Consider the following 27,487-nt stretch of genomic DNA (forward strand, 5'->3'; position numbering starts at 1 on the left):
GGAACACAGATGGAATCCAGCAGGTCTGCTCATGAGCTGACGGCTCTTCACAACTCTGCCAACATCCACCACTGACTTGTTCCCAAAGGTACAAGAATTTTGTCAGAAGGATCAACTTATAAAGGATACTCAGAAGTGCAAGTTCAATACTCAACCTACAAGCAGAAATATTCTAACTCTCCCCACACAACAGGAAGTCTGAATTCTAGAAGTGGGAATACAGTCATCCCTCGCCAACCGCAAGTTTCCCAATAGCAGATTTGAGTATCCACGACTAGGAAATTGTGATTGGTCTCACCAACCGCGACCTGGGTATCCGTGGTTTGACAAAATATATTCCAGTTGCGGGGGTTCAGGGGTCAGGGGGTCATTTTGATGGACCTCTTCACCCTCTTACTAACTCCTGGTGATTTGGGGGGATCACCCCCCATTTTTCACTGTATTTTGTGGTCCTTTTGGGACCACTTTGTACTTTGCTAGGAAACATATCTGCAGCCAGTGCAACTGTTTAAGAACAGGCATAATGGTCACTTTGGGATACCGCAGAGACCAATCTGGCTACCGCATTTTGAACTAACTGAAGTTTCTGAATTAAGTACAATGTCAGGCCTAAATACAGCACATTGCAGTAGTCCAAGATGGAGGTTACCTGCTGGTTTACTCCTGTTTTCAGGTATAATAAAACCATTGAGCTTCTTTCACAGTAGCTGCACTTTAGACATTACAGTGGCCAAAGGAAACAGGCGAGTGACTTGCACATTCATTTATTTCCAGTATAATGTTGAAAAGGACTCTCCACAAGATGTGATCTTCCCAGTGTGAGTTCCTCCTTCAGATATTTCACTGGGAAGATCAGTAAGTAGAAATTCAAATCACTTTTGCTATTTTTACCTAATATAGAAAGCTGCTCCAATTGTCAACATTTTATGAATGAATCTCTTGCCTCATCAATTAGATGTTCATCAGCATTTCTTGACAACAAAACAGCTCTGCCAATGGAGACTTAGTGTACAGAGTTTGTATAATATTATAATCAAATACTGGTTAGAACAGCCAAATATATTGCTTTTATTATATGAAGATGGAATTATTAAAAACAACAGAAGGAGAGCCTGGTTTTATTTCATCTTCTCTCTTCTTTGTCTGTTAGCTTGCTTCTATGTTGTTGTTTTTTAAAATCAGTCTGTTTCTTAAATTCCAATTTTAATCAAATAAATGACATATTTCTGCAGTTATACAGTGGAATGTATAGTATACATTTTTCCTCAAATGAATTGCTGAAACTGTTTATCTTTATCTAAGCACCCATAATAACTGTTTTGTTCCCTGTGGCAGTTTATGGAGAAAATGTAATCCAAAAAGCACTTTGGCAGCCAATCTGTGTAGTAACACAATTTGGACAAACATTTGTGATTAATATAAATTTACTAATTCTACTTTTATAGCGTGAGACAATGACTAATTTATATGGCTTCGGTTGAGCTACCACTGAGTATTTCAAATTGGGATGGTTCACAATGAACTATTATAGCACTGCACAATTCTATGGCAAAATTTAAATGTGGCTCCAAGTATCCAAAAATTATAATAAAAAAGGAAAATAAATCTTTCTCCTGTAGGGTTCTATGCATTTGGCTTCACATGCAAACATTAGAATACCAGTAGGATGGATACCTGGTGTGCTAATGCTTTATACACAGGGCACCAGCGACCCACTTTATACTCGATGCCAAATGTCCATAACTCTGCTTAAGTAAGGTTTTGTGTTGAAAGCATTTATATGGTGCCATTTTTACACTAGACCTTTTTAGTCCCTCATTGCAGAACATAGGAAGCTGCTTTAATATTGAAGCTGTTATATACTTTATAGCTCAGTATTGTATTGGCAGTGGCTTCTCTAAGGCTGCAGGCAGGAGTCTCTCTCAGTCCTATATTGGAGATACCAGGGAGGGAACTTGGAACCTTCTGCATGCAAGCATGCAGATGCTGTAGTGTTCCCAGAGCGGCCCCATCCCTTAAAGGGAATATCTTACAGTGCTCACATGTAGTCTCCCATTCAAATGCAAACAGACTCTGCTTATACATAGTTGCAGGGTTGTTTTCACCCTTCAGTAGTATATTTCAGAGATTTTACTTATCTAGGCTATCAATGGAATCTGAACTGTACAACTAGCAAGTGCTTGGTAGAGGGAGTACAGGCCACTGGGAAGAGCTCATACCCTACTCATATAGCATTCATCCCTATTCCACCAAGTTCACCATGTGTACTCGCATCACACTTGGTGAACTGAGGGATTTTTCATCGAGCTAGAAAATTTACTAACTTGCGCAGCATGACAACATAGAATTAAACCACACACTTTCACAATGAAAGACAACACAATAGTGTGTGAATTAGGCGCACCACAACAGTCTAACATGCCACTTACAGCAGAAGTTGAGCATTAACACCAAATGTTGTTTGCACGTTGCTTCCATTTCACCTGGTGCCTGCTCCATATAACATGCTACGTAATAGTAGCACATTCATTCAATTAGTTTCTTAACTCAAAAAATGAATCAGTGCTACAGGGTAACACCAGAAATATATTTTCACTACAATAACAGTAAAACAACACTATCCAATTCTAAAAGGGGTTTCATTAAAGTGTCTACTTTGAGTATGCAAAACTAGATACTTTTTTTGGTAAGATACGCTTAACAAAATAAGACTATTCATATTTTAAATTCACCTAATACAGAGAAGTGTAGGAATGCTAGTCTGTTTTGGTTAGACAATGGTAAAAGTTTTATATAGCTGGAAATTTAGTTTAAAAAATAGCTAGGATGATTACAAGCTGGCATGCAGCAAAGGCACTAAATATTATACATTATAGAGAGAAATTTATGTATTTTGTCAGAATGTGTGTAATGATGCAGCAGTACTCAAAGTTTCGTAATTAGTATAGAGGCAGTGTTTTCTTGGTAGTCTGTGGATCTGCATTCCTTCTCTTTTCACTGACGCACTAAAGAAAAATATTATGGACTCTTTTTATTATTAATAATTAGAAAAATAGTAGGGCTGTGCACAAATAAAAATATTGGATGAGATTCCAATCAGATTCAAGAGATTATTGTATTGTTCCTCCAAGGTTTCCTGAGAATTAAGCTCATGCACCCTTACACATTTCTGCTTTTCTTAAATATTAGATCCTTGCTTTATAGATGCTTGGAGGCATTTATAGCCCCTCCTGAGAGTATTTTGTCCCCTAACGTGAAGGTGGATGTGTTCTAGGGTTTCCAAGGAAGAGGAGGCCCCCCCGCCCCGTACTTTGAGCATCAAGATCTCCACTTTGTTACTGGTGCACGATTGATATGCTGGTTCTTAGAACTAGAGAATACTGTTTTTGAATATACAGTATACAGGATAGCAGAATGACCTATGCTGATCTTTCCTCGACTATCTTTGAGCAATGCTCAAACAACGATATAACAAGTGTCAAAGCTTGAACCCACTTTAATGATGTCTTTGCTACAGTTGCTTTCATGCTTAACAAGCATGATCTCCTGAGCTCATCAGTGCCTAATATACTGAGCCATTAACAGATGATCAATTTCTGATGAAGGCAGTAAAGATAGAATACTGGACTGGGCTGGGGAGACTGATTTTAAATCCCTCCTCTGCTACCTCCTATATTTACTGGAAGACCCTGGGCCAGGCTAACCAAACAGTACCTGTAAGAATAAAGGGGGGGGGGAACCCATGCAGCAAAACACACATAAAACACTTAAAATAATTAAACCATTTAAAAAGGCAGTTTCCTAAAGCAGTGACCTTTCCGTCTATGTGGCATGGATGCTCTGTCTCAAGTGTCAGAGTATAAAATATAAGATATATCACATTAATTCCTGTCAATGCCACCTTAAGCGCTGGGCCATGCCATGCTGTCACTGGCCACACCCCCTGGTGCTGATGTCACCGTCAAGGGTTGGGCCAATGCCACTATAGCTTCTGAGCACTCAGGGGAATGGACACCCACCCACCCTGTGTGCTCAAAAGCTACAGCAACACGAGAAGAGGAGGGCAGTGCCTGCATACCACCTTCTCACCCTGCTTAGCTTCTGAGCATGAGCAGGGATAGAGTTTTGACCCCATCCATCCCTGTGGCCAAACGCTGCAGTGGTTGGAGAAGGTGGCACACGAGGCACTGCCTTCCCCTTCTTGCATCTCTGTAGCTTCTGAATGTGTGCAGGGATGGATAGAGTTAAAACCTGAGCTTCTATGCTCAGGAGCTACAGCGGCTCAAGAAGGGAGAAAGTGAGGGCAGCATACAGTACAGAGAGTGGCAGGTGGGTGACATGAATCCCACGGGCTGTACTTGCTGACCCCAGGCATAGACATCTGAGGCAGTCACCTCATCTCACTGTTTTAGGAAGCCGCCCTGCTACCTGTATATAGAATGTTAAATACAGAACATAGATGCCCTAAAAACATAGCATGCTTCCCAGACACCTAGTTTTGCTTCACTGAAAATATTTGTTTTACCTTTGTTTATTCACTACTTTCTAAAGAGAACCTAGTGGGATCAAAAACATAAAAAAGGGTAGAGACTGATTTTTTAATGTGCTGCATATTTTACATGCGCTATATTTCTACGTAAGTAACAGCACTTTGAATTGCTTCAGTAAAGCATTCTACTTACTCTGAATTTTTACAGTAAAACATTCCATTTTTAATTAATTCACACAACAGGAAGTTGAATACATGTTAGTCTCATGTCAAGCTGATCTAAAACAATCATCAGCTGAAAGAAGGTATCTTTAAATATTTCTGCATAGTCTCTTCCCACATTCTACTCATCCTTCCTTTAACTCATTAAATCTGTAAGGATCACAGTTAATAACTATTATATTATCCCATGAGATGGACTATCCTTGTCCAACTTTTGAATAGGAAAGGGGGAAAAATATTCTTTTCAAAACGCCAGTATCAGCAGAGCATATTAACAGTGCAAAGAAAATCATTCATTCATCCTCCCCTCAAAGCCAAGACCTCCCTACAATATACTTATGAGACAGTTCTCAAAGATGGATTTGCAGCACAGTGTGTCTCTTTTTTTCACGCCCCCCCTTCAGTGTGTTAATGATACTTGAATTTTTGAACAGCAGGAATCCAAATAATCTATTTTCAACTTATTATATTAGATGCATTTAGGAGAAAGAGAAGGAAAAAAAGAGGACCTTCCCTTAAAACAATGGAGTCCAACACTTCTTTAGCTTCTGTCTCAATTTTCTTACATAGATTTCTTGGTTTCCAAATTATGCAACAGCTTCTAACACTTCTTTTGAGGATTTTAGGAACACTACTGACATCAAGATCTATTAGACAGTGGTGATTGTTCCAGCTTTTATTTTACAAGAGCAGCTCTTAATTCTTCTAATAGCAACCAGTCTTTTAATCTACACACTAGATTAAGCACAAATTCCCTTTTAAAGGTCACCTTGCTTGTCTGTTTAATGTTTCACTCAAAAAATACCAATAATAAAATAAAAACACACATCTATCAAACTCTTCCAATTACTCTGATTTTACTCAGAATGTCTAAAACAATTTGAGTAAACCAGCTCTCAAAGCCAAAATTCCTCAAGTCACTTGAGTGGCTCACAGCTGTCAGAGCAGCATCCTTGTTTATGCTAATCAGATCTCCCCTGAAAAGTTAAAAGGGCATCTAATAAGAAGAACAGCATCCAACTCTCAAGTATTATTTGTACATTAAAATATTCTGAATTTTTGAAGTAAATCTTCTCAAGTTTCTTAAGTTAGTTTTTCCTTAAGGTCAATTCAGATATTCCTGCATGTGAATAAAAGGGTAAACACCGTACTCTGAAATCAAGATGACACAAGCTCCCCTAGGTGAGGAAGTGTTCTAAAATCTCACAGGAAGCTTACAGTACCCAAAGCTAACAGTGGAATCACTCTACTTGTAATCCTCTTTACTAGATAATGGCTAATGCATACACTGACACAACTCAGGGTAGAATTAAATTGAACTGAAGTTTTAATATCAATAAGTCAGTCCTGGTGACATACTGTGGGGGTTGGATGGGGAGGGTCTAATTTTTATTAGATCTAATTACTGGCTATTAAAGTAGCATATTTCCTCACTTTTCAGCCAAGTGATACAGGAGGGATACTCTGAGGATGGAGCAAAACACTAAATACTACAACACTGGACAGAAATGTTTCCACAGTTCTCAGCAGAGGATTACAGACTTCCACTCCTTTATCACTGTATGAACTTACAATGCCAGTCCCTGCCGTCACGCCAGTGCAATGAGGCGGGGTGGCGAGGCTGTGCCTCCATCACATGAGGCAGGCACAGGCACCATCGCTTCCCCCTCCATGTGTCAGGGGTCGGCCAATGCGGGAAGGAGGCAGGTTGATGGTGTCCAGGCCGCCTCCATTTCGAGCAGTCGCTCTGCAGCTTGGAACAGGGAGGATCACTGCTGAGGATCGCTGCAGAGTGACCACGTGGAGGCCATGGAGCAGCAGTGGGCGGCAGAGCAGCTGCAGCTGCAGCAGCATGGCTTTGAGGCCCTAAGGTTTGGCTATCTTCCCCTGCCGCGTGGCCTTCCTTTACCCGGCCAAGGAGCCAGATCGCTTTTTGGACCTTGCTGGAGGGAGAAGGAAGAAACAACGGGACCTGGGACAAGGCGCCAGGCCCTCTTTTTCTGCTGGGTGGCTGCTGATTCCGTGTCCCCCCCACCCCGGCCTTGATCTCATGTTTGATTCTTTGATTCATCAATTGGGGGGAACTCGTTGCCTTTTTTACTGGGGGGCTTTCGTTAGTTGGGGGCATTCATGAATTCCTTCATTAATTGGGGGACCTTCACTGATTGGGGGATGACAGTTGCTTTTTGATTGCCTTCTCCCCCTTTTAATACACAAATAAAGCCAGAGAGATAGTGCTTAACTGTCCCCTTTAATGCCAATGGGACCTTTTGTGATCTCTGTGTGGCACACTCCTTCCAATACAGGTGGAGGCTGGCATGGATCTCACTCAAGCAAAGGGAGCTTGAAAAGCAGTTATCAGTTTCAAAGATCTAAGGCAATAAACCATGACTGCAAATATCATCCTCCTGTACTGCCTTTTGCTAACACAGGGAGGACCAGGGGAAAGTTTGATTTCTTTATTTATTTTTACACGTATATCCCACTCTTCCTCCAAGAGCTCAGAGCGGAGTACATGGTTGTTTTTGTTCTCACAACAACCCTGTGAAGTAGGTTAGGCTACCATCAGGGTGAGGAAGTTGCTCCTCAAGCTGTCTAAATTATTTACCACTTAATGCCAGTGTTCCCTCTAAGGAGTGTACACGTGTGTGCTCACAAGTTTTTTTTAATGTGAGCTCAGTAATTTTAGATCCCGCTCAGATTGAATCATAATGCCCCACTCTGAATGCACGTGCACACTCATGGCCTTGATACTACCCCCTGAACACATTCCTTCCATGCACAGATGGAACAATATCAGAGGGAATACTCCTAATGCCGTTTCTATTACTACAACTGGCGCTGAACGCCTGCCATGGAATGTTGGGGCTTTGGGGACCCTGCACAATCAATCATTTGACTGCTGTTTTCCCATAGATTCTATTTTTGCAAGAACACACTCGAAATGCTACTTGACTTCTGGAGTGGGAAGGCTAATGAAAATTATGATTCTCCGGTGACCCTGTATGCTAAGTGGAGTGCATGGTGTGAGATTACGTAAATATAGGCAGACCAATTAATAAGGAAGGGTCTGTGTGAAATGTGGCAGTACAGAAACAATTACCTTATGAGATTACACCACCTTATCCTTATGGCGGAGTGAGGATTTGAATCCAGTGTTCCCCTCCAGCCAGTGGTATCACACTATCTAGATTTGCACCCTACATCTAATTATCCATAGGAAACCACATTTAGGTTGGGGGCATCCTGGAGGCTACGACTTAGGGCATTCCCTCTTGATGGCATGGGGGGCTCCAGATTTATCTACTTGCTGGGGGGCACTTGACTGTGGCTCCAGCAATGGGTAGCTAAGAAAGGGCCCAGTGAGCCTGAGGAGAAGTTGCCCGCCCTGGCTCACAGAGCCTGGGACTTCCAAATGCAGAGCTACAGCTAATCTCAAGAGCTTCAGCTGATTCCAAGCCTCAAAAGTAGTTCACTTGGTGGATATTTATTTGTTTGTTTTACAGTTTGGCTGGCCCAGGGTCGCCCCATGGGTTTCATATAAAATATATGGTGGGTAGCACAATGATTATCACCACTGGCATATACTCCACCTGCTGGTCCTTTTACGCTGCTTCTGATTGTTGATCTCTGTTACAGCAGCTACAGTGTTTCAGCTGCCTAGGAATACCCAAGCAAGTTGTGGTATCTATCTATATAATTCTCGTAAACATACCCATCGCTAATCCCATGTGTGGCAGCTCTCACGAAAGCTTGCAAGCAGCTGCCTGGGGGATAGCGACGGGGATGACAATTGTGGTGGCAGCCGGTTGGCCGGAGAAGGCAGAGGCAGGTAGGCCTGGGCGGCGGGAGCAGGAGGCGGCCTGACTAACGGAAGGAGGCGGACACTACCAGGAGTGGGTGGGTGGGAGGAGGTGGCAGGTCGGCTTTCTGGCCAGCCCGCCGGCCAGAAAGCATGGGGGCTGGGGTGGAGAAGAAGTGGGCAGGCCAGCCGCAAGCCAGAAACCGTGGGGTGGGGGTGAGAAGTGCGGGGGGAGAGAAAGCAAGCTGGTTGGCCCACTAGAAAGTGAGGGGGGGAAGTGGGTGGGTGAGGGAAGCGGCTGGTCAGCCAGAAAGCTGGATGTGCGGCAGTGGTGGGGGAAGCAGCGGCGGTGGGCTGGCCTGAGGAGCAGATGCTCTGCGCCCGGCCCAGCTTGTTTACTATAAAATACATTTGTGCATGCCACTGCCGCCGCCACCACCCTTTCATTGGCATACGATTCTTGGTCAGTCCAACTTGGCTGATCACTTATCTGGTGCAGGTTTCTCCATAAATGAGAGTTCTTGGTTATCCACACAGCCGAGTTGCAAGTTTCAGGGGTTGTGATGCACTCTGATTCTGGGGTAGGGTGTGCATCAAGCAACGGATCCATCTTCATTTAAAACTGGTGGACTTGCTATCAACTTTGTCTTCAGCAAGTACTAGAGGGACTAGTAAGGGTGGAATCCCTGATGTGTAGGTTGTGGGACGCTGCCATGTTCCTTTATGTCAGGGCTGCATAACTCAAATACCCTAGTTGGCCGGAACCATCCACAACATGCAGGGGCCGAGGTCAGTTTTAGCACATTACATTAAAATTCAGAATAATATTTTATTTGTGTAATTTTTATAGTCTTCTATTATTAGTTACTTGTGGATCGATTCCCCCTGTCATTTGGGACATATAAGTTGTATGGTTCATTGCATACTAAAGAAGGTTTTCCCCCTTCCACTGACCAAGGTGATACACACAGTCTCCCCTCCCCCCCACCTTTCCTTAGTAATAGCTGCTTTCTACCTCAAGTATTAGTGGTTCATCATGGTTGTGTTATTAAAACAAAAAAGAAAAATATAATAAGTCAGACTGCAAAATGGTAAAACTCAATTAGTCTGCTTTTGAGTCTATTAATATATCAGGCATTCAGATAAAAACCTCAAATACATTATTTCAATTTTCATGTTCAGTTGTATTTTTCTCTAAGCAGTAGAGTTCACCAGAATGCCATAAAAACACATTTATTCCAGGACTCTAGTTTTCATAAGCATCTCATTCTCTACAGGCAACCTGTCTTTGTACTCTTATATTTAGTTAAATGAGCCAACGATATATAACCAAGTACAGAATTGAAACAACCACCTATTTGCAAAAAACCCCACCTGATTTCTGAAGCATTTCTTTATTTCTTTATTTAAAATATTTATATCCTGCCCCTCCAGTACATTACTGCTCAAAATGGCTCACAACATTTATAAAACAGTTACAATATAAAGTCAGACTAACAAAATTAACCAAATTAAACAAGTTAAAAATCCATGCTAAAACCACAATCATAATTAGCTTTTAAAATTCTAAATTAAATTCTTAAAGCTAAAAACTAAGAATTATAAAAACTAAAAACTAAAGAACCTACCAGATATATGCAACAGGTGAAACATTAGAAAGCCTCTTTAAAAATATGTGTTTTTAATTGTTTTTTAAAAACACTAAGAAAGAGAAAATAGCGAAGCTCTTCATGGAGGACGTTCCAAAGCCGAGGGGCCACAACCGAAAAGGCCCTGTCTATAGTCCCCGCCAAAAGGATCTCTGTTATTGGTGGGGCCAATGGCAGGGCCTGAGATGACGAGTGGAGGGCTCTGGCAGGTTAATATGGGCGAATGCAGTCTGACAGGTACCCAGGCCCCAAGCCGTGTAGGGCTTTAAAGGTCGACACCTGCACCTTGAATCTAGCCTGGAAGTAGACTGGTAGCCAATGAAGCGGACTACGGGCATCCTTGCGGCAGCATTCTGAACCAGATGAACCATCCAAACCATCTTCAAGGGCAGCCCCACGTAGAGCACATTTCAGTACTCTAATATGGACATTACCAAAGCATGAGTGACTTAGGTGAGGTCCAACCTCTCCAAGTAGGGTCGCAACTGGCGCACCAGCCATAGCTGGTAAAAGGGACTTCTACACACCGCCACCACCTGTGCCTTCAAGGACAGTGTTGGGTCCAGAAGCACCCCCAAGCTGCAGACTTTGTCTTTCAGAGGGTGTGTGGCCCCATCCAAGACCAGATTTACCTCACTATGCATGAGGTAGAGGACATATCAATAGCTTAAGAAAAGAACCGTTTCATAACCTTGGTCATTCATTCAAGTACATATGATGGCAAGGGAGGGGTACTGACCACACCTTTCTTGGAGGTAAAGGTAAAGTTGTGCTGTACTTAACATTTAATTGTTACCTAGCAAAACAAGATATACCACGACAATATGCACAAGGCAATGAGTGTCCGATAATAGGGGGAAACTGGAATATTTGCAACAAGCACCTCAAAGTATTTTGAACCTTTACAACCACAACAATATGCACAAGGCAAAGAGTGTCCAATAACTGGGGAACACAGGAACACAGGAAGCTGCCATATACGGAGTCAGACCATTGGTCTATCTAGCTCAGTATTGTCTTCACAGACTGGCAGCGGCTTCTCCAAGGTTGCAGGCAGGAATCTCTCTCAGCCCTATCTTGGAGAAGCCAGGGAGGGAACTTGGAACCTTCTGCTCTTCCCAGAGCGGCTCCATCTCCTGAGGGGAATATCTTACAGTGCTCACACTTCTAGTCTCCCTTTCATATGCAACCAGGGCAGACCCTGCTTAGCTTAAGGGGACAAGTCATGCTTGCTACCACAAGACCAGCTTGCAACAAGCACCTCAAAGCATTTTGAACTTTTACAAAGTGTTGTTTTCCAGGAAAAACTTTAGTTTAAAGCTGAGAGGGAATGTATTGTTTATTAATAATATAGTTAAGCAGCTGCTGCAAAAAGTTTATTTTTATTTATTTATTTATTTTTACATTTCTATACTGCCTTTCGTTAAAAGAAAACCCCAAGGCGGTTTACAAAAATTAAAACATACAATAAAAGCAATAAAAACATCAAGCAATAAAAACATCAAGCTAAAAACATGTAAAACAAGCATAAAAACAGAACAACAGATAACAGATAAAAACACAGAGAAGCTGCAGTAAAAACGATTATGTAAAAGCCTGGGCAAAAAGCCAAGTCTTTAAAAGCTTTCTAAAAGCCATGATGGAGTCTGAGGAACGAATGGCCACTGGGAGAGCATTCCAGAGTCTAGGGGCAGCAACAGAGAAGGCCCTGTCCCGAGTGCACAACAGCCGGGCCTCCCTCATTGTCGGCACCCGGAGCAGGGCCCCCTCAGATGTCCTTGTCAAGCGGGCAGCAACCCTTGGGAGCAGGCGGTCCCTCAAATACCCCGGGCCCAAACCGTTAAGGGCTTTAAAGGTCAAAACCAGCTCCTTGAATTGGACCCGGAAACGAACCGGCAGCCAGTGCAGCTCTTTCAAAATGGGGGTGATATGTTCCCAACGGGCAGCTCCGGATAACACCCTCGCTGCCGCGTTTTGCACTAGCTGCAGTTTCCGGATATTCTTCAAGGGCAGCCCCACGTAGAGCGCATTACAGTAATCCAGCCGCAACGTGACTAAGGTGTGGGTAACCGTGGCCAGATCTGCCTTTTCGAGAAAGGGACGCAGCTGGTGCACCAGCCGAAGCCGTGCAAAGGCACCCCTGGCCACCGGCTCCACCTGAGCTTCCAAAAGCAGAGCCGGGTCCAGCAGTACCCCCAAGCTGCGTACTTGTTCCTTCAAGGGGAGTGCAACCCCATCCAGAACCGGTAGAATCGCCTCATCCCGATCGGCTCTCCTACTGACCAACAGTACCTCCGTCTTATCCGGATTCAATTTCAGTTTGTTAGCCCACATCCAACCCATCATGGCCTCCAGCCCCCGATTCAGGACATCCACCGCCTCCCTAGGATCAGATGACAAGGAGAGATAGAGCTGAGTGTGATCCGCATATTGCTGACAACTCAGTCCAAATCCCAGGATGACCTCTCCCAGCGGCTTCATGTAGATGTTAAACAGCATGGGGGACAAGACCGATACCTGCGGGACCCCACAGGCCAACGGCCACGGGGCCGAGCAGTAGTCCCCCAGCACCACCTTCTGGACCCTCCCCTCAAGAAAGGACCAGAACCACTGCAACGCAGTGCCTCCAATCCCCATACTCGAGAGGCGGCCCAGGAGGATAACATGGTCGATGGTATCGAACGCTGCCGAGAGGTCCAGCAGAACCAACAGGGACGCACTCCCCCTGTCTAGTTCGCGGCGTAGGTCATCCACTAGAGCGACCAAGGCAGTCTCAGTCCCATACCTGGGGCGGAAGCCAGATTGAAAAGGGTCCAGATAATCCGTATCATCCAAGACCCTCTGCAGCTGGGACACCACCACACGCTCCATCACCTTGCCCAGAAAGGGAAGGTTAGACACAGGTCTATAATTGTCTAGGTTGGAGGGATCAAGGGAGGGCTTTTTTAATAGTGGTCTTACCACCGCCTCCTTAAGGCACGATGGCATCCTGCCCTCCCTCAATGAAGCATTAACGATCACCTCCAGCCATCTGCCTGTCCCCTCCTTGGCAGCTTTTATTAGCCATGAAGGGCAAGGGTCAAGAGCGCACGAAGTCGCCCACACACTGCCCAGGATCTTGTCCACATCCTCAGGCCGCACCAACTGAAAAGAATCCAACACAACGGGACCAGATGGTACCAAAGGCACGTCTGCCAGAACTGCCAAAACTCTGGAGTCCAGGTCAGCACGGATTCAAGCGACTTTATCTGCAAAGCGACAGGCAAACCGATCACAAAGAGCTGTGGATGACTCCGCCCCCATTGTCCAGGGGGATGTGTGGAGCAAGGTTTTCACCACACGAAACAGCTCTGTTTGTTTGCATTGAGTAGACGCAATGGAGGCGGAGAAAAAGCATTTCTTCGCCACTCCCACCGCCACCGCGTAGTCCCTAAAATGGGCTCTAGCCCATGTTCGGTCGGATTCGTGATGACTCTTCCTCCAGCGTCGCTCCAGCCATCGCCCAAGTTGCTTCATCGCCCTAAGCTCCGAGGAAAACCAAGGAGCAGAACGGGCTCCACCAAGCCGGAGAGGGCGTTTAGGAGCAACCGTGTCAACAGCCCGGGCCATCTCTCCATTCCAGAGATCAACCAAGGCCTCAACAGGGTCACCAGCTCTGGACACTGGAAACTCCTCGAGGGCCGTCTGAAAACCAAGCGGATCCATAAGCCTCCGGGGGCGGACCATCTTAATCGGCCCACCACCCCTGCAGAGGGCAGACGGAGCAGTCAAACTAAATCCAACAAGTGATGATCTGTCCATGACAAGGGAGTGGTCTCAAATTCCCCCACCTCCAGATCATTTATTTCCCGGTCGGCAAAAACCAGATCCAGAGTGTGTCCCGCCATGTGGGTAGGGCCCGATACTAATTGAGACAGGCCCATGGTTGCCATGGAGGCTATGAAGTCCTGAGCTGCACCCACTAGGGGGCCCTCAGCGTGGACATTGAAATCCCCCAAAACAATAAGCCTGGGGGAACCCAAGGCCACCTCCGAGACCACCCCCGCCAGCTCAGGTAGGGAGACTCTTGAGTTTGTTACCAAGATACCAAGATATCAAGTTCTCTTGAGTTTGTTACCAAGATACATAAGGATTATATGGGAACACTGAACTGGCTACTCTGTGATTCTGCTTTCAGCAAAGAGATGAAGAAGATGTACTCCACTGGCAGAAGGAAAAGAGAACTTTTGTAACGCCATTGCAATATGGCCAGATATTTAATTGCATTGAATAAATGCCCAAAATGCTACTGCTAAATGTGCTATTTTACCTTTCATTTAAAAAGTAATTTCAGTAGAACACAGTTCTACTCTTTATAAAGCTCTAGATATTTGAAAGTACTTGGGAACAATTACTTTGATGAAACCACTGATAGTTATGTTGACAGTTAAATGCTTCTGCTAAATGAATGCTAGACATGATTATTTAGCAAAATATTAAATTTAACTGCAGATTAGAACACCATTTGCAAACACTGCAGTGAATAATTACAGTAGCAGCAGCAGCAGCATATAAAGTTCAACAGGATTTGCTATCTTAGAAGAAAGCTATGGGGTAGTAGTACTACTGAAGCGAATAATTTTATACATTTGCCACAAATGTACTTGCAGAGTTTTTTAATACAAAGCAGAACTCATGAAATGAGCAAGGGTTTATTTCTCACCTTAAATATCCCTTGCTAGTTTTCTTGCTTGTTAGACAGTTCAAGAACAAAAGTTCACAGTAAGAGAGAAAATTCATAACCTGTTGCTCACTGGAGTGGAATATAGTTCTGTTTTCCTTAGAGAATCAAGACTTTCCAAAGTTAAAGGGGATGTTTGCGTAAGTGAGAATAGTACCATATGATATAAATTAATTCTTTTCACAACCGTTTCCACTTGGCTAGGATTCATTTTGCATTTACTCACAGGATACGAACAAGAGTTTAGTTCTGACATGTTTTCACATGACGCATCTCCGGAAATTAGCAGTGAAACAATGTAACTGTCACTGTTCCAATTTATTTTTATTACTCCCTGGCATGTAGAGGGAGTGCAAGTGCACACATGCACAAAGTACTATGCCTGTGATGCCTGGTTTGTAATGCACTAACTACTTGGAGTAAAATAAGAATTCAAACATTTCAGCCGGACTGAAATTTCCTCTACTTTTTTATTTTTATTTTTTTTGAAGGGATCCTGATGTTCACAAAGTGAAGCAAACAGAGATGTTATATTTTTGGTGAGATAATGATTTCACAGCAGAACTACCAGCTACAGGCATAAAGGCTGTAGTTACTGCTGCATTTAAAAATAAATAAATCTTAAAACACTTTTAAAAAAAATGCTACATCTTTGGTGGCAGCAACCATTGCAGACAGTGTTGCTTCAATGCTCAAAACTGATGGGGACACATTAGGCTTCAAGCATATATGGAAACGAGCCCTTTTTGCAAATGCAATAGCAGAATCATTTCAAAGAGCATGCAGCCAGAAGGATGACACCAAAATCCCTAGGTTCGTCAGGAGTCTTTTGTTTTAAGCCACTGGCACATTTGTATACAACTACAAGGCTGCTGCTCTTCTAGGATTTGCTTCTCCCACTATCTGACCTACAAGGACCAGGGCAGGATGCCCGAACGCATATTGGGAAATGGGGGCGGGGGGAGAACCTTGATAGTACAGCAATGTGCTCCTCTACTGATGCAGGTTGCATCTAGTCACTGTAATTTGCTTGGAAACTTGCTCCCACTGAGATTTGTATCCCCCACATGCTCAAAGGAACAGCTGTACTGAATAAAAAAGTCCCCTATGCTCTTGTAAAGACTGCCATTTAACCTGATATATTGATATATTTGAAAACGTTGTAGCATTTGCAGATATAGCTACAGCATTTCCTCACTGATAACCATTTTTGTGGCACCAAGAAGAGGTCTGAGAAATGAAGGTATCTTGCTTATCTGGAGTGAATCATTCCTCACATTACAGTTACCCTGAGGATATTTTGCATTTCAGTCAATTTAAAACCTCTCAAATTGAGAAGGTTACATAATGAGATTATATTTATACCCTTACCCAATACACTTTAAGCTTAAGTTAATGCACCTCCCGCTCTGTTCAAACAGGTCTAAAATCTAGAATCTTTAAGGAAGATTAATACTGGCTTCTTCATTATCTGTCTATGTGACCATTAGAGGTTTGAGCTCTATTCTTTTCATTCCCAATAAGCCTCACAACCCAACCCTCTGGATTCAAGTAAGTTTACTGTGTTCAATGGCTCTTAAGGCAAGTCTGATAGGACTGTTGCCTCAATCTATTAGAGTGTGGCTGTTTACACTGTAGAATCAACAAGAATTTTGAAATATATGTAGACACACACGGACACACATAAAGACACCACCCATCACAGAATGTGATTTTCACAGGTGGAACACAGTATAATAGTCCTTTTCTTAAAAGGTTTGTGAATAGTAGAACTCTCGAATAATTCCATCAGCATTCATATATTTCACATGAATGCAGCTGCATACCAGGTTCCATGTGTTAAAGAAAAATGTGCTTTTAATCTCATTTTTGTTCCCAGATCATGGTGATTTTATCTTGGGATTCTAAAATCTGAACATATATACTTAAGACACATCTGTAGCACATACAAACTGGCCCTTTACAAAAGTGAAAAATTGCCATAGTTTCCTCCAGCTGCTATGCAACAATGAAAAACCTCTATATACTCACAGATGTAGAAATATTCCCGGCCTGGCCTGAACTCAAATCCTAATGAGAAGGGAGTGAAGAGCTGGAATTTTTCTGAGAACTTCAGTGGTCCATTCGGAGAGTGAGGCCGATTGCACTCCCACCTCTTGAATCCTTTAGAAGTGTGATCACAGGAACTGTAGCCATCAAAGTTCACCATGTAAAGTATGTAGCGTTCAGTTTTATCTTCTGGCACAGAATCCTCATAGTGAGGGCAGAATACATCCAAATAGTCATTGATGCAAACATCAATGTGATAGTCACCCCGTTGGAATCTAAAAATGAAACCAAAACAGAACAAGATCAGGTCATTTTGGTACAAAAATTACATAGGCACTATCTTAGTACTTTCTTTATAGGACAGCAAAATTGTGTAATGATAGCTTCAGAAATAACTTGAACTATTCTGAATTCTGTGTGTTTTAAATGAAGGGCCATGGACGTTTCAGTTGTTATCCTTACAGTTGTAAAACTGCTTCCAATCCAATTCTATATGGTAACCTTTTTCCTGACCCACTCTACTTTTTATAGAACATAGGAAGCTGCCATATACTGAGTCAGACTATAGGTCCATCTAGCTCTGTATTGTCTACACAGACTGGCAGCGCCTTCTCCAAGGTTGCAGGCAGGAATCTCTTTCAGCCCTATTTTGGAGATGCCAGGGAGGGAACTTGGAACCTTCTGCTCTTCCCAAAGCAGCTAATATCTTATAGTGCTCACACATCAAGTCTCGCATTCATATGCAACCAGGGCAAAGCCATGCCTGCTACCACAAGACCAGTTCTCCAGATGTGAGAGAATGAGTCCGCATCTCTTCATTAACCAGAAAGACCAGAGCCTTTATATATACTGCCCTTTAACACAAACAAAGAACAGCAAACAAGATGTTAGATATTCCTTTCTGTACCACAACCAAAACTCATTACAGGCAAATACATTTCCTACAAGCCCACATTTATCTTTACTTTTTCTTCACTGCTGGTAACATTTAGTCAAGATCCAAGAAAACCCTGGTACCTTTGAAAGATTTTTGAAAAGCAATATAACTCCACTGCCAAAGCACATAGAGGAGATACTGCTGTTCAGATAAAAGAATTCTAGGCTATGAATTATCAGCACTCACCTGACAGTTTGGAATGAGAGCCAGATGAGAAAGGCAGTACAAGGCACTTTTACTGATGCACTTTTATTATCAGCAGTTGTAAGCAGTATTAGTTGCAGCAGTAGTAATGTTGTTTATGCTGTCATTGTAATAGTGCAGGAGCTTAGCGTCACATCGGACCAAAATATTTCACTTGCAAACTACCGGCTGCAGAGTGCAGGTAGGAGTTGTATACTTATGGAACCCAGAAAACTCTCTTGAGCATAGTACAGATGGAACAGTTAGTTCCCAGTGAGGCCTACCCACAAATAATTGCCATAAGATTGCATCTTTATGGTGAAACACTGACCAAATTTTGGATGTTTATCAAATATATCTAGCGCCTGATTATTTCTGCCAGAGGCATCATGTATGTCATTGTGGATATCTACTGTGGATATCCTTTGCAGAATTATCACGTGGTATGTGATGTCTATGTTTTGTGTGAAAAATCATATTATTAATGGTAGAGTGTGGGGGGTGGGGAGGTGATTATGTGTGTGCATGTGCATGGTTTTGAATTTTTTTATTAAAAAGCTTAGAAAAAAAATATAAGCACAAGCTAGACCAACTAATTAGTTTTGGGTGACATGGGTACATGTAGATCAGTGTTTCTAGAAGGCTGAAGTGACTTTTACTTTCTACCTTTTCAGATTTTAAGATGTGAACTTCTAATGCAAAGTATTATTCAAAGATATTCCCCTCAGGTGATGGAGCCCCTCTGGGAAGAGCAGAAGGTTCCAAGTCCCCCCCCCCACATCTCCAAGATAGGGCTGAGAGAGATTCCTGCCTGCAACCTTGGAGAAGTTGCTGCCAGACTGTGAAGACAATAACTGAGCTAGATAGAACAATGGTCTGACTCAGTATATGGCAGCTTCCTATGTTCCTAATGTTTCCATGCTTTTCTAAGTGCAGTTCTCACCTTCACCAAAAGTCTGCAACTCAACAGAAGCCATCTTACAGCCTCTGTTTTACATGTAGAACAGTGGCTTCTGATTATATGCAACCCAGAAGCATATGTAGAGTGTCAGAGAAGTAAGCACTGACATTTCCCAGCTATCCTTTTCACTCTGGACTTACTGGACGTCACTACCTGCAGCTTTCATTCTTCCACAGCAGCCACTGTCAAGTGCACAAGAGAGTAATAAAGACATTTTGACATATTTAACTATAATACTCCTTTTCACCTGAGGCACATATTTTAAGCACCTGATGGACCTGAAATCTGCCATCTGGATCCTTCTATCTAATTTGAGAAGAAAAGCAATGATCATCTGGCCTTCTCCAAGGATATATTCAGAACTACCTATTCATCCCTTACAATCGTTTAGCTACAATACAATAGGTTTTTAACAGAGGAAAAATCATGTGTAGCGTAGCAACAAAAGCCTGATAAATCTAATTCTAGCCAATACAAAGTACCACAGGTCCTGTGGTACTTAAGCATTAATCTACACTGTATTATAGTCCAGTACTTATATCTTTTATAGAAATCTAGAAAATAGATTGCCTTTGAATCAGTAACTTTTGTAGGTGGTAGACTTCATGACTATAAGGTTGTCAATGTGACTCTTTATTAAAGTAATGAAAATCAAAGAGCAATGCAATCATGATGCCATCACTAATTTGACTGGATTTTAGAACTACAAGCAAATTAGTGAAGGCATCACTCTTTTTCAGAAACTCTGGTTAGTGGACAAGTCAGCACGTGTGGTAAATGGAATTCTCCCATGCTCATTTTTATTTATGTATTTTATTTATTTATTGTTAGATTTATACCCCGCCTTTCATTAAGAAAATCCCAAAGCAACTCACAATAAAATTTAAAAACAAGATGATAAAAAAGACACATTAAAATATTGAGCTAAAAAATATAAAAAACAAATCTGATATTAAAAAATTAAATTAAAACACAAGCATAAAAACAGATCTCTGTTTAGAACTCATCTACCAATAAAGACTCATTTAATATTGCTGTGAGTCTGTCTTTATCATGAGTAGTTAAGAACTTTAATGGTTTTTAATGATTGGGGCATGGTTTCCAGATAGCCTCAGAATTCAGCATTCAGAAGGTGATAGAGTCCTCAAAGCTAGAAGGAGAGGTGGAAAAGCAGAGTAGGGCTGGGCTGTACAACTTTGGTCCTCCTACAGTTGTTTGACTATAACTCCCATCATCCCCGACTGTTGACCATTTAGTTGGGGAAGATGGGAGCTGTAGCCCAGTAACATCTGGAGGGTCGAAGTTGCACAGCCCTGAATTTAGAGACAGTGGAAGTTAGAGCTAGTGGAAGTTTAGAGCTAGTGGAATTTAGTGGAGAAGGAAATATAGACAGAGAAGCAAGGAACTGTGAGTTGGCAGAAGCACGTTATTGTACAGGAGCCTTATCTGAAGATCTAATGCAGCTTTAGTTATTTGCTACCTGCTGAAGGAGTACCTATGTATTTCCAATAGATTCTGTGTGTGTGCATGTGTGTGCGTATATATTTTTGTGTGTGTGTGTGAGGGGGGGGGGGAGAGAGAGAGAGAATGGTCAATTATTGCATAATGTAAGGCGCTTTTATGTGTAAATATGTGCACAAAACTAAAAGCTAGCTTTGAAAGGGGCTGTTCCTTAAAGCTTATCTATAAATCCTGTTTGGGCGACCATCATGGAAGTCTGGAATAGCAAATTCCAACAGCAGGTTGTTCCTTGAAACTGCTCGGAACAGCTGCTCCAAGCACACACACACACCAAAGAATACTGCTTTCAGATACTGATTACTAACCATTTTAATGATTACAAGCACTACGCCACTAGGATGTTGACAATTTCTCAGTCCGGGAAGTAACTATGAAGTTTTATACCTGGTAGGTTTTGATGAAAATAAAATAAAATAAAATAAAATAAAATAAAATAAAATAAAAATAATCCTCAAGTCCAAACTCAATGGCGGGAACACCATACAAGCCAAGTCCAAATACAACACCAAGTCCAAATAATAATCCTCAAGTCCAAACTCAATGGCGGGAACACCATACAAGCCATAAACACCTGGGCTATACCTGTTATCAGATACACTGCAGGAATAATAGACTGGACCCAGGCAGAGCTAGAGACGCTAGATCGTAAGACTAGGAAAATCATGACCATCAATCATGCTCTGCACCCCCACAGTGATGTCAATAGGCTATACCTCCCTCGCAGCTCAGGTGGAAGAGGAATGCTGCAAGTCCATCAAACTGTAGAGGAGGAGAAAAGAGGCCTTGAAGAATATATCAAGGTCAGTGAAGAAGATGCACTTCAAATGGTCAATAATGCGAAACTATTAAACACCAATGAAACAAAGCAGGCCTACAAGAAAGAACAAGTCAAGAACCGAGCAGAAAAGTGGAAAAAGAAGCCACTGCATGGTCAATATTTGCACAATATAAGTTGAAAATCAGACATCACCAAGACCTGGCAATGGCTTAAGAATGGCAACTTGAAGAAAGAAACAGAGGGTTTAATACTGCCTGCACAAGAACCGGCACTAAGAACAAATGCAATAAGAGCAAAAGTCGAAAAATCCACAACAAACAGCAAGTGCCGCCTTTGTAAAGAAGCAGATGAAACCGTGGACCACCTAATCAGCTGTTGTAAAAAGATCGCACAGACTGACTACAAACAAAGGCATGACAAGGTAGCAGGGATGATACACTGGAACATCTGCAAAAAATACAAGCTACCTATAGCCAAAAATTGGTGGGACCATAAAATTGAAAAAGTTGAAGAAAATGAAGATGTAAAAATATTATGGGACTTCCGACTACAAACAGACAAACATCTGCCACACAATACACCAGACAGAACTGTAGTGGAGAAGAAAGAAAAACAAGTCAAAATAATCGACATAGCAATACCAGGGGATAGCAGAATAGAAGAAAAAAATAGAAAAAATCACCAAATACAAAGATCTACCAATTGAAATTGAAAGGCTATGGCAGAAAAAGACCCAAATAATCCCAGTGGTAATTGGCGCCCTGGGTGCAGTTCCAAAAGACCTTGAAGAGCACCTCAACACCATAGGGGCCACAGAAATCACCATCAGCCAATTACAAAAAGCAGCTTTACTGGGAACAGCCTATATTCTGCGACGATACCTATAACAACAGCAACAACATTGACAATAAAATTCTGGCATCCCAGGTCCTTGGGAAGGACTCGATGTCTGGATAAAACAAACCAGTCAATAACACCTGTCTGACTGTGTAAAATAATAAAATACTACTACTACTACCACTAATAATAATAATAATAATAAAGAACAGCCTGTATTCTGCGATGATATCTATAACAACAGCAACAACACTGACAATAAAATTCAGCCATCCCAGTCCTTGGGAAGGACTCGATGTCTGGATAAAACAAACCAGTCAATAACACCTGTCTGACTGTGTAAATAAATACTAATAAATTCGATTTCTATACTGCCATTCCAAAAATGGCTCAGATTATGAATATCCTACTGCTATCCAGCCTTTATATCAGTTATTAACATATTCCCATACTAAAATGCCTCTCCACTTAATATGTTATTGCCACTGATTTTACTTCAGTTCTCATATTAAAAACTTATTTTCCATTTAGATTCTCTCTCCCAATCAATTGTACATGGTCTCCATTTTCTCCTAATGATTAAATGTTGATTGTGCTGCCCTTAATCTCTCTGTGTTCACAAAGGGCTGTATGCTTTTCTTCTATTAATCACGCCCCAACACTAGATAGGAGCACCTGAAAGGGTAAAGCCTTGAAGGGAACCAAGAAGTGGTTTTATCAGTCATTTATATAGCATTATAATGTGGAAAAATTATTTGTGTTGCATCTTGTATTTAGCTTCACTATTCCAATGAGAATTTCTCCCATTTTTACAGAAAGGAACTATGGTTGATCCCAGTAACATATTCCAGAACACCCAGTGAGTCTATATCCAGGTGCACACACATTGGAAAGGGCCTAGCCTGTGCTAGGCCCAGGGGAACAAAGTCCAGGCTATGAAATAGCAGAACAGGAAAGGCTCTGCCTAGTGCTGCAGCTTGGGAACACTCAGAACAACGTTGGTAGAAGGAAAGAGGAATCCTCCTGACGTTTTCCTTCAATGATGATTGGAAAACAGCAGCAATATGGAAACATTTCTCACTGCTTCACCCTTTCTTCTTTTTGAGGCTTAGTGCAAGGTCTAGAGATCCATCTTGTGCTGCCCTCAAGAAGGAAAAGGGCAGAGTAATCTCTGGATATTCTCCTGGGTTTCAGAAAAGTTGGAAAGCAACAAGACAGCTTTCTTTTCCCAAAGTTTTCCAAAGACAGCATGAGGTCTGCAGAGATCCCATACCCTTCTCCTGGCTCGAGGATCCTGAGAGAAAGTGGCACTTACCTATGGTGAGAACTTTTATAGATCCCTTTCTATGGCTAAATGGAAATGTCAACCAGGGTCCCCAAGTTCAGATCAAATGCAATAACCACTGGAGTGCAAGAAGTATAAAACAACCAAATCTCTATACAATAGTCTTGTTGCCATGTTCGCTCACTTTGATGTATCACCAGAACAAATTTTAGATCATTTTAGCCCACAGGGCAGTGAAATCTTAGCCTATTGCATTCCTGACATTCCAGGCACATGGACAGGTCATTTAGATTAGGTGTTTCCTGGTACCCTCAGGTACCAGGAAACCTCAGGTAATTATCGAGGCTGCAATAGGACTTGGATATGCCACTCTGAATCAGTGTTCCCTCTAATTTGTTTCCATCTGTGTGCAGAATGAGTTCTGTTCTGGGTGGCAGTATCAAGGCACTGCAGTGCATGCACACATGCATTCAGAATGGGATCTAAAATTAACTGAGCAGACATCAAATAATGCGTGCGCGCATGCACATGTGCACGCCTTAGAGGGAACACTGCTCTGAATGCATCTAGGCATGAACAGAGAGTCAGAATAGACCAGCTGAAGAGTGCCCAAAGGAGACAAAGGGCAATGGGATTAAAGCTTCCTTTCCCCTTATTGAGCCTTCATAGATAAGGCAAATGTCCAAGGGCACTCCCCCCCCTTAAAAAAAATAATTTAAATTGATTTATTACATTTATATCCCACTCTTCCTTCAAGGAACCCAGAGCAGTGTACATGGTTATGTTTGTCCTCACAACAACCCTATGAGGTGGGTTAGGCTGAGAGATATGCAACTGGCCCCGTGTCACCCAGTGAATTTCATGGCTGAATGGGGATTTGAACTCAGGTAGTTTTGGGTGAGTCATGCTGGAGAGGAGTGTGCGCCAGTATTCTCTCTAATCTTTTTCATCTGTGTGCGGAATGAGTTTTGTTCCGGGCAGGAGTATCAAGGCAGTGTGAGCATACATGCATTCAGAATGGGGCCTTTCTGATTCAACCTGAGCGGGATCTAAAATTAAGTGATCAGACATCAAAAACCTTGTGACTGCTGGAACGTGCACACACCATAGAGGGAACACTGGCCCCCTCCCATTTTTCTGTTTAGTCTGTTGAGCAACTCTTTTGTTTAAGGGAAACACTTAAGCGAGTGCCCATACCACTGACACAGAATCACACCTTATCTGGAACAAATACTTGAAATACTTTAGTTGCTGCCCTCGTATTCAGGTCCTCAGGTCATGTCTTGGACTGTAAGATATTTCCCCATGTGAGATTCGTGAGCTAGTGTGTTGGCTCAATACAGAAACTCATGCTTGCTATCTTGCTTACATGCACATCCACAGAGAGAGGGCTTACATGCACTATTTTGCTTACATGCACACCTAAGTAAATAGATGGCCCCTTACCTAGATAGCAGGTAAATATGGATGCATCTTGTTCTATGCCTTTCTCTAAACTGTTACCCCAAATCTCTATCCCCCCTCCTTTAGTTCTAAAACATGGTAAATGTATACTGGGGCAACCTAAGTCACTTCCAGAGAGTCTGCAACCCCTTTATGGAAAGACTGGTTCCAGCAACCTGCTGGACTTAATCACTCTTTACTTAATCTTGGCTTAATCACCCTTTTTCCTCATTCTGTACTCTATAATTGTCTGGAAAAACTGAAAACTAGCAAATTGCCAAGGCCGGAAGGCATACATCCAAGAGTCCTCAAAGAACTTAAATGTGAAATTGCTGACCTCCTTGCTAAAATATATAACTTATCCCTGCAATCAGGCTCTGCACCGGAGGACTGGAAAGTAGCAAATGTCACACCACTTTTCAAAAAGGGATCCAGGGGTGATCTGGGAAATTACAAGCCGGTTAGCTTAATGTCCATTCTAGGCAAATTGATGGAAAGTATCCTCAAGGATAAAATTGTAAAGCATATAGAAGAATAGGCCCTGCTGGGAAAGAACAAGCATGGCTTCTGCAAAGGTAAATCTTGCCTCACAAACCTTTTAGAGTTCTTTGAGAGTGTCAACGAGTGTGTGGATCAAGGTGATCCAGTTGACATAGTATACCTGGCCCCAGGTGTTGTAGCCTTGCCTCAAAAGAAAGGTGCTCTAGGCCCCTGATCATCTTGGTTGCCCTCTTCTGCAGCTTTTCCAGTTCTATAATGTCCTTTTTTTAGATGTGGTGACCAGCAGTACTCCAGGTGTGGTTGCACCATCGTTTTGTATAAAGGCATTAGAATATTAGCAGTTTTATTTTCAAACCCCTCTCTAATGATCCCTAGCATGGAATTGGCCTTTTTCACAGCTGCTGCACATTGAGTTGACACTTTCAACGAATTGTAATAAATGAGACAAGTTTCCATGACTAACTTAAGTTCCATTAATTTTAATGGGACTTAGTTATGAACAGCCACCTGGGACTTAGATATGAACAGCGGGGAAATAACTTGAATAGGAAGCCAGAGGCTGCCAATTTGAATCCCCGCCGGTATATTTCCCAGACTATGGGCAACACCTATATTGGGCAGCTTACTTGAGTAATGAACAATTTAGTTTGGATCTTGACCATATTGTTGTAATCAACAACTAAATGAAATTTCTGCTTTTCATACTATGTAATAAAGGTAAAGTGTGCCATTAAGTCGATTTTGACTCCTGCAGCCCACAGAGCCCTGTAGTTTTCTTTTGGTAGAATACAAGAGGGGTTTACCATTGCCTCCTCCTGCGTAGTTTGAGATGATGCCTTTCAGCATCTTCTTATATCGCTGCTGCCCGATATAGTACCACGGAGATTCGAACCGGCAACCTTCTGCTTGTTAGTCAAGCATTTCCCCACAGCGCCGTTAGGTGGCTTATACTAGGTGGCTTATACTATGTAATAGTCACACAATATTAAGAAGGGACAAAGTGTTTATTCAACAACTAAGGAGAGAGGGAACTTTATTTTCTACGCCTATGGGCAGTAATCTATCCTTAATTTCCAAAACGCATGTGTGACAATTGCAGGCTGAAACGAGGCATCAAAGAGAAATGAAACAAGCTGGATATCAAAATGAGATTCTGCTTGTTGTTCAAGCAAATGCATATATTTACCTTCTCTAAGTCAACACCGATAATTACAACAGTGTAGGAATGTGTTAAAAAATTGGGGGCGGGGGTATTTTTGGCATGATGAAGAGACAAAACAGGAGGCTGTATTTGTGGTATAAGCAACTTCTTGCTGCTACTGTCTTGTTTCTTTTATCCCCAAATGCAAACCGTATGATCCTCTACAGTATCTACAAAAGGTACAATTTCTTTTGGACCCCACCTCCCCCAATTTAAGCTCTAAGTGAAGGCATTAAAAACACTCCATCTAAAGGTAGGTTCAGAACATAAATTACAGTATGAATAAGACAACACTTCTCCTCAAAAAGATAAATTGACATTAAAAAACAAGATACCAGAAAACACAAATGCTCTTCCTAACAATGCCATTTGCCTTCTTAGGCTGTTACACATGGAAAACCAGACAGCTATTCTTCAAACACAATTAACCTTTACATTTAGTCAGGTGATGTTCATACAATGTCATGGAAATTTGCACACTAGTGAGCTAGATAATAGGCAGTAAACCTTTAAAGAGGCATGGCAAAGACAGAGACGGAGAGTTAAGTAACTCCTAACCCAAAACATTTCCGTAGCCTGCAAATAAGAACTCATTACACAAGGCTTACAGTGACACTAGGCCAGCACAGATTGGTTGGGAGTAACATCAGATGTAAGGGTACTTAGTTGCCCAGGCACCTCCTATTTGTTTCATCAGCAGCAATGCTGAATACTGTCAGATAGTTTTAATCAGAGAAATATACTCTACTGACAAAATGTTTTGAAATTAATTCTGTTGCTCAGTTTATCCATCATTACAAAATGCAGGCACGGCCAATATCATGTGCATGTTTCATAATTGTAATTCTAAAGCATATGCGAGCCTTGTCTTGAATCTAATAATGTTGTTGGCTGTGGATATAAGAGGCT

At 42.2% G+C, this 27,487-nt stretch overlaps 1 protein-coding gene across 2 annotated transcripts in view; it reads right to left on the reverse strand.

The window, feature by feature from the left end:
• Positions 1 to 27,487, reverse strand: part of EFNA5 (ephrin A5) — a 339,455-nt gene that overhangs the window by 66,127 nt on the left and 245,841 nt on the right. For both annotated transcript variants that reach the window (XM_053298052.1, XM_053298051.1), the window contains exon 2: positions 16,914 to 17,206. In XM_053298052.1, coding sequence (XP_053154027.1) covers positions 16,914 to 17,206 — 293 coding nt within the window. The remainder of the gene's footprint in view (positions 1 to 16,913; positions 17,207 to 27,487) is intronic.

The sequence above is a fragment of the Hemicordylus capensis genome, chromosome 2, assembly GCF_027244095.1.
Source record: "Hemicordylus capensis ecotype Gifberg chromosome 2, rHemCap1.1.pri, whole genome shotgun sequence".
NCBI classification, from domain to species: Eukaryota; Metazoa; Chordata; class Lepidosauria; order Squamata; family Cordylidae; genus Hemicordylus; species Hemicordylus capensis.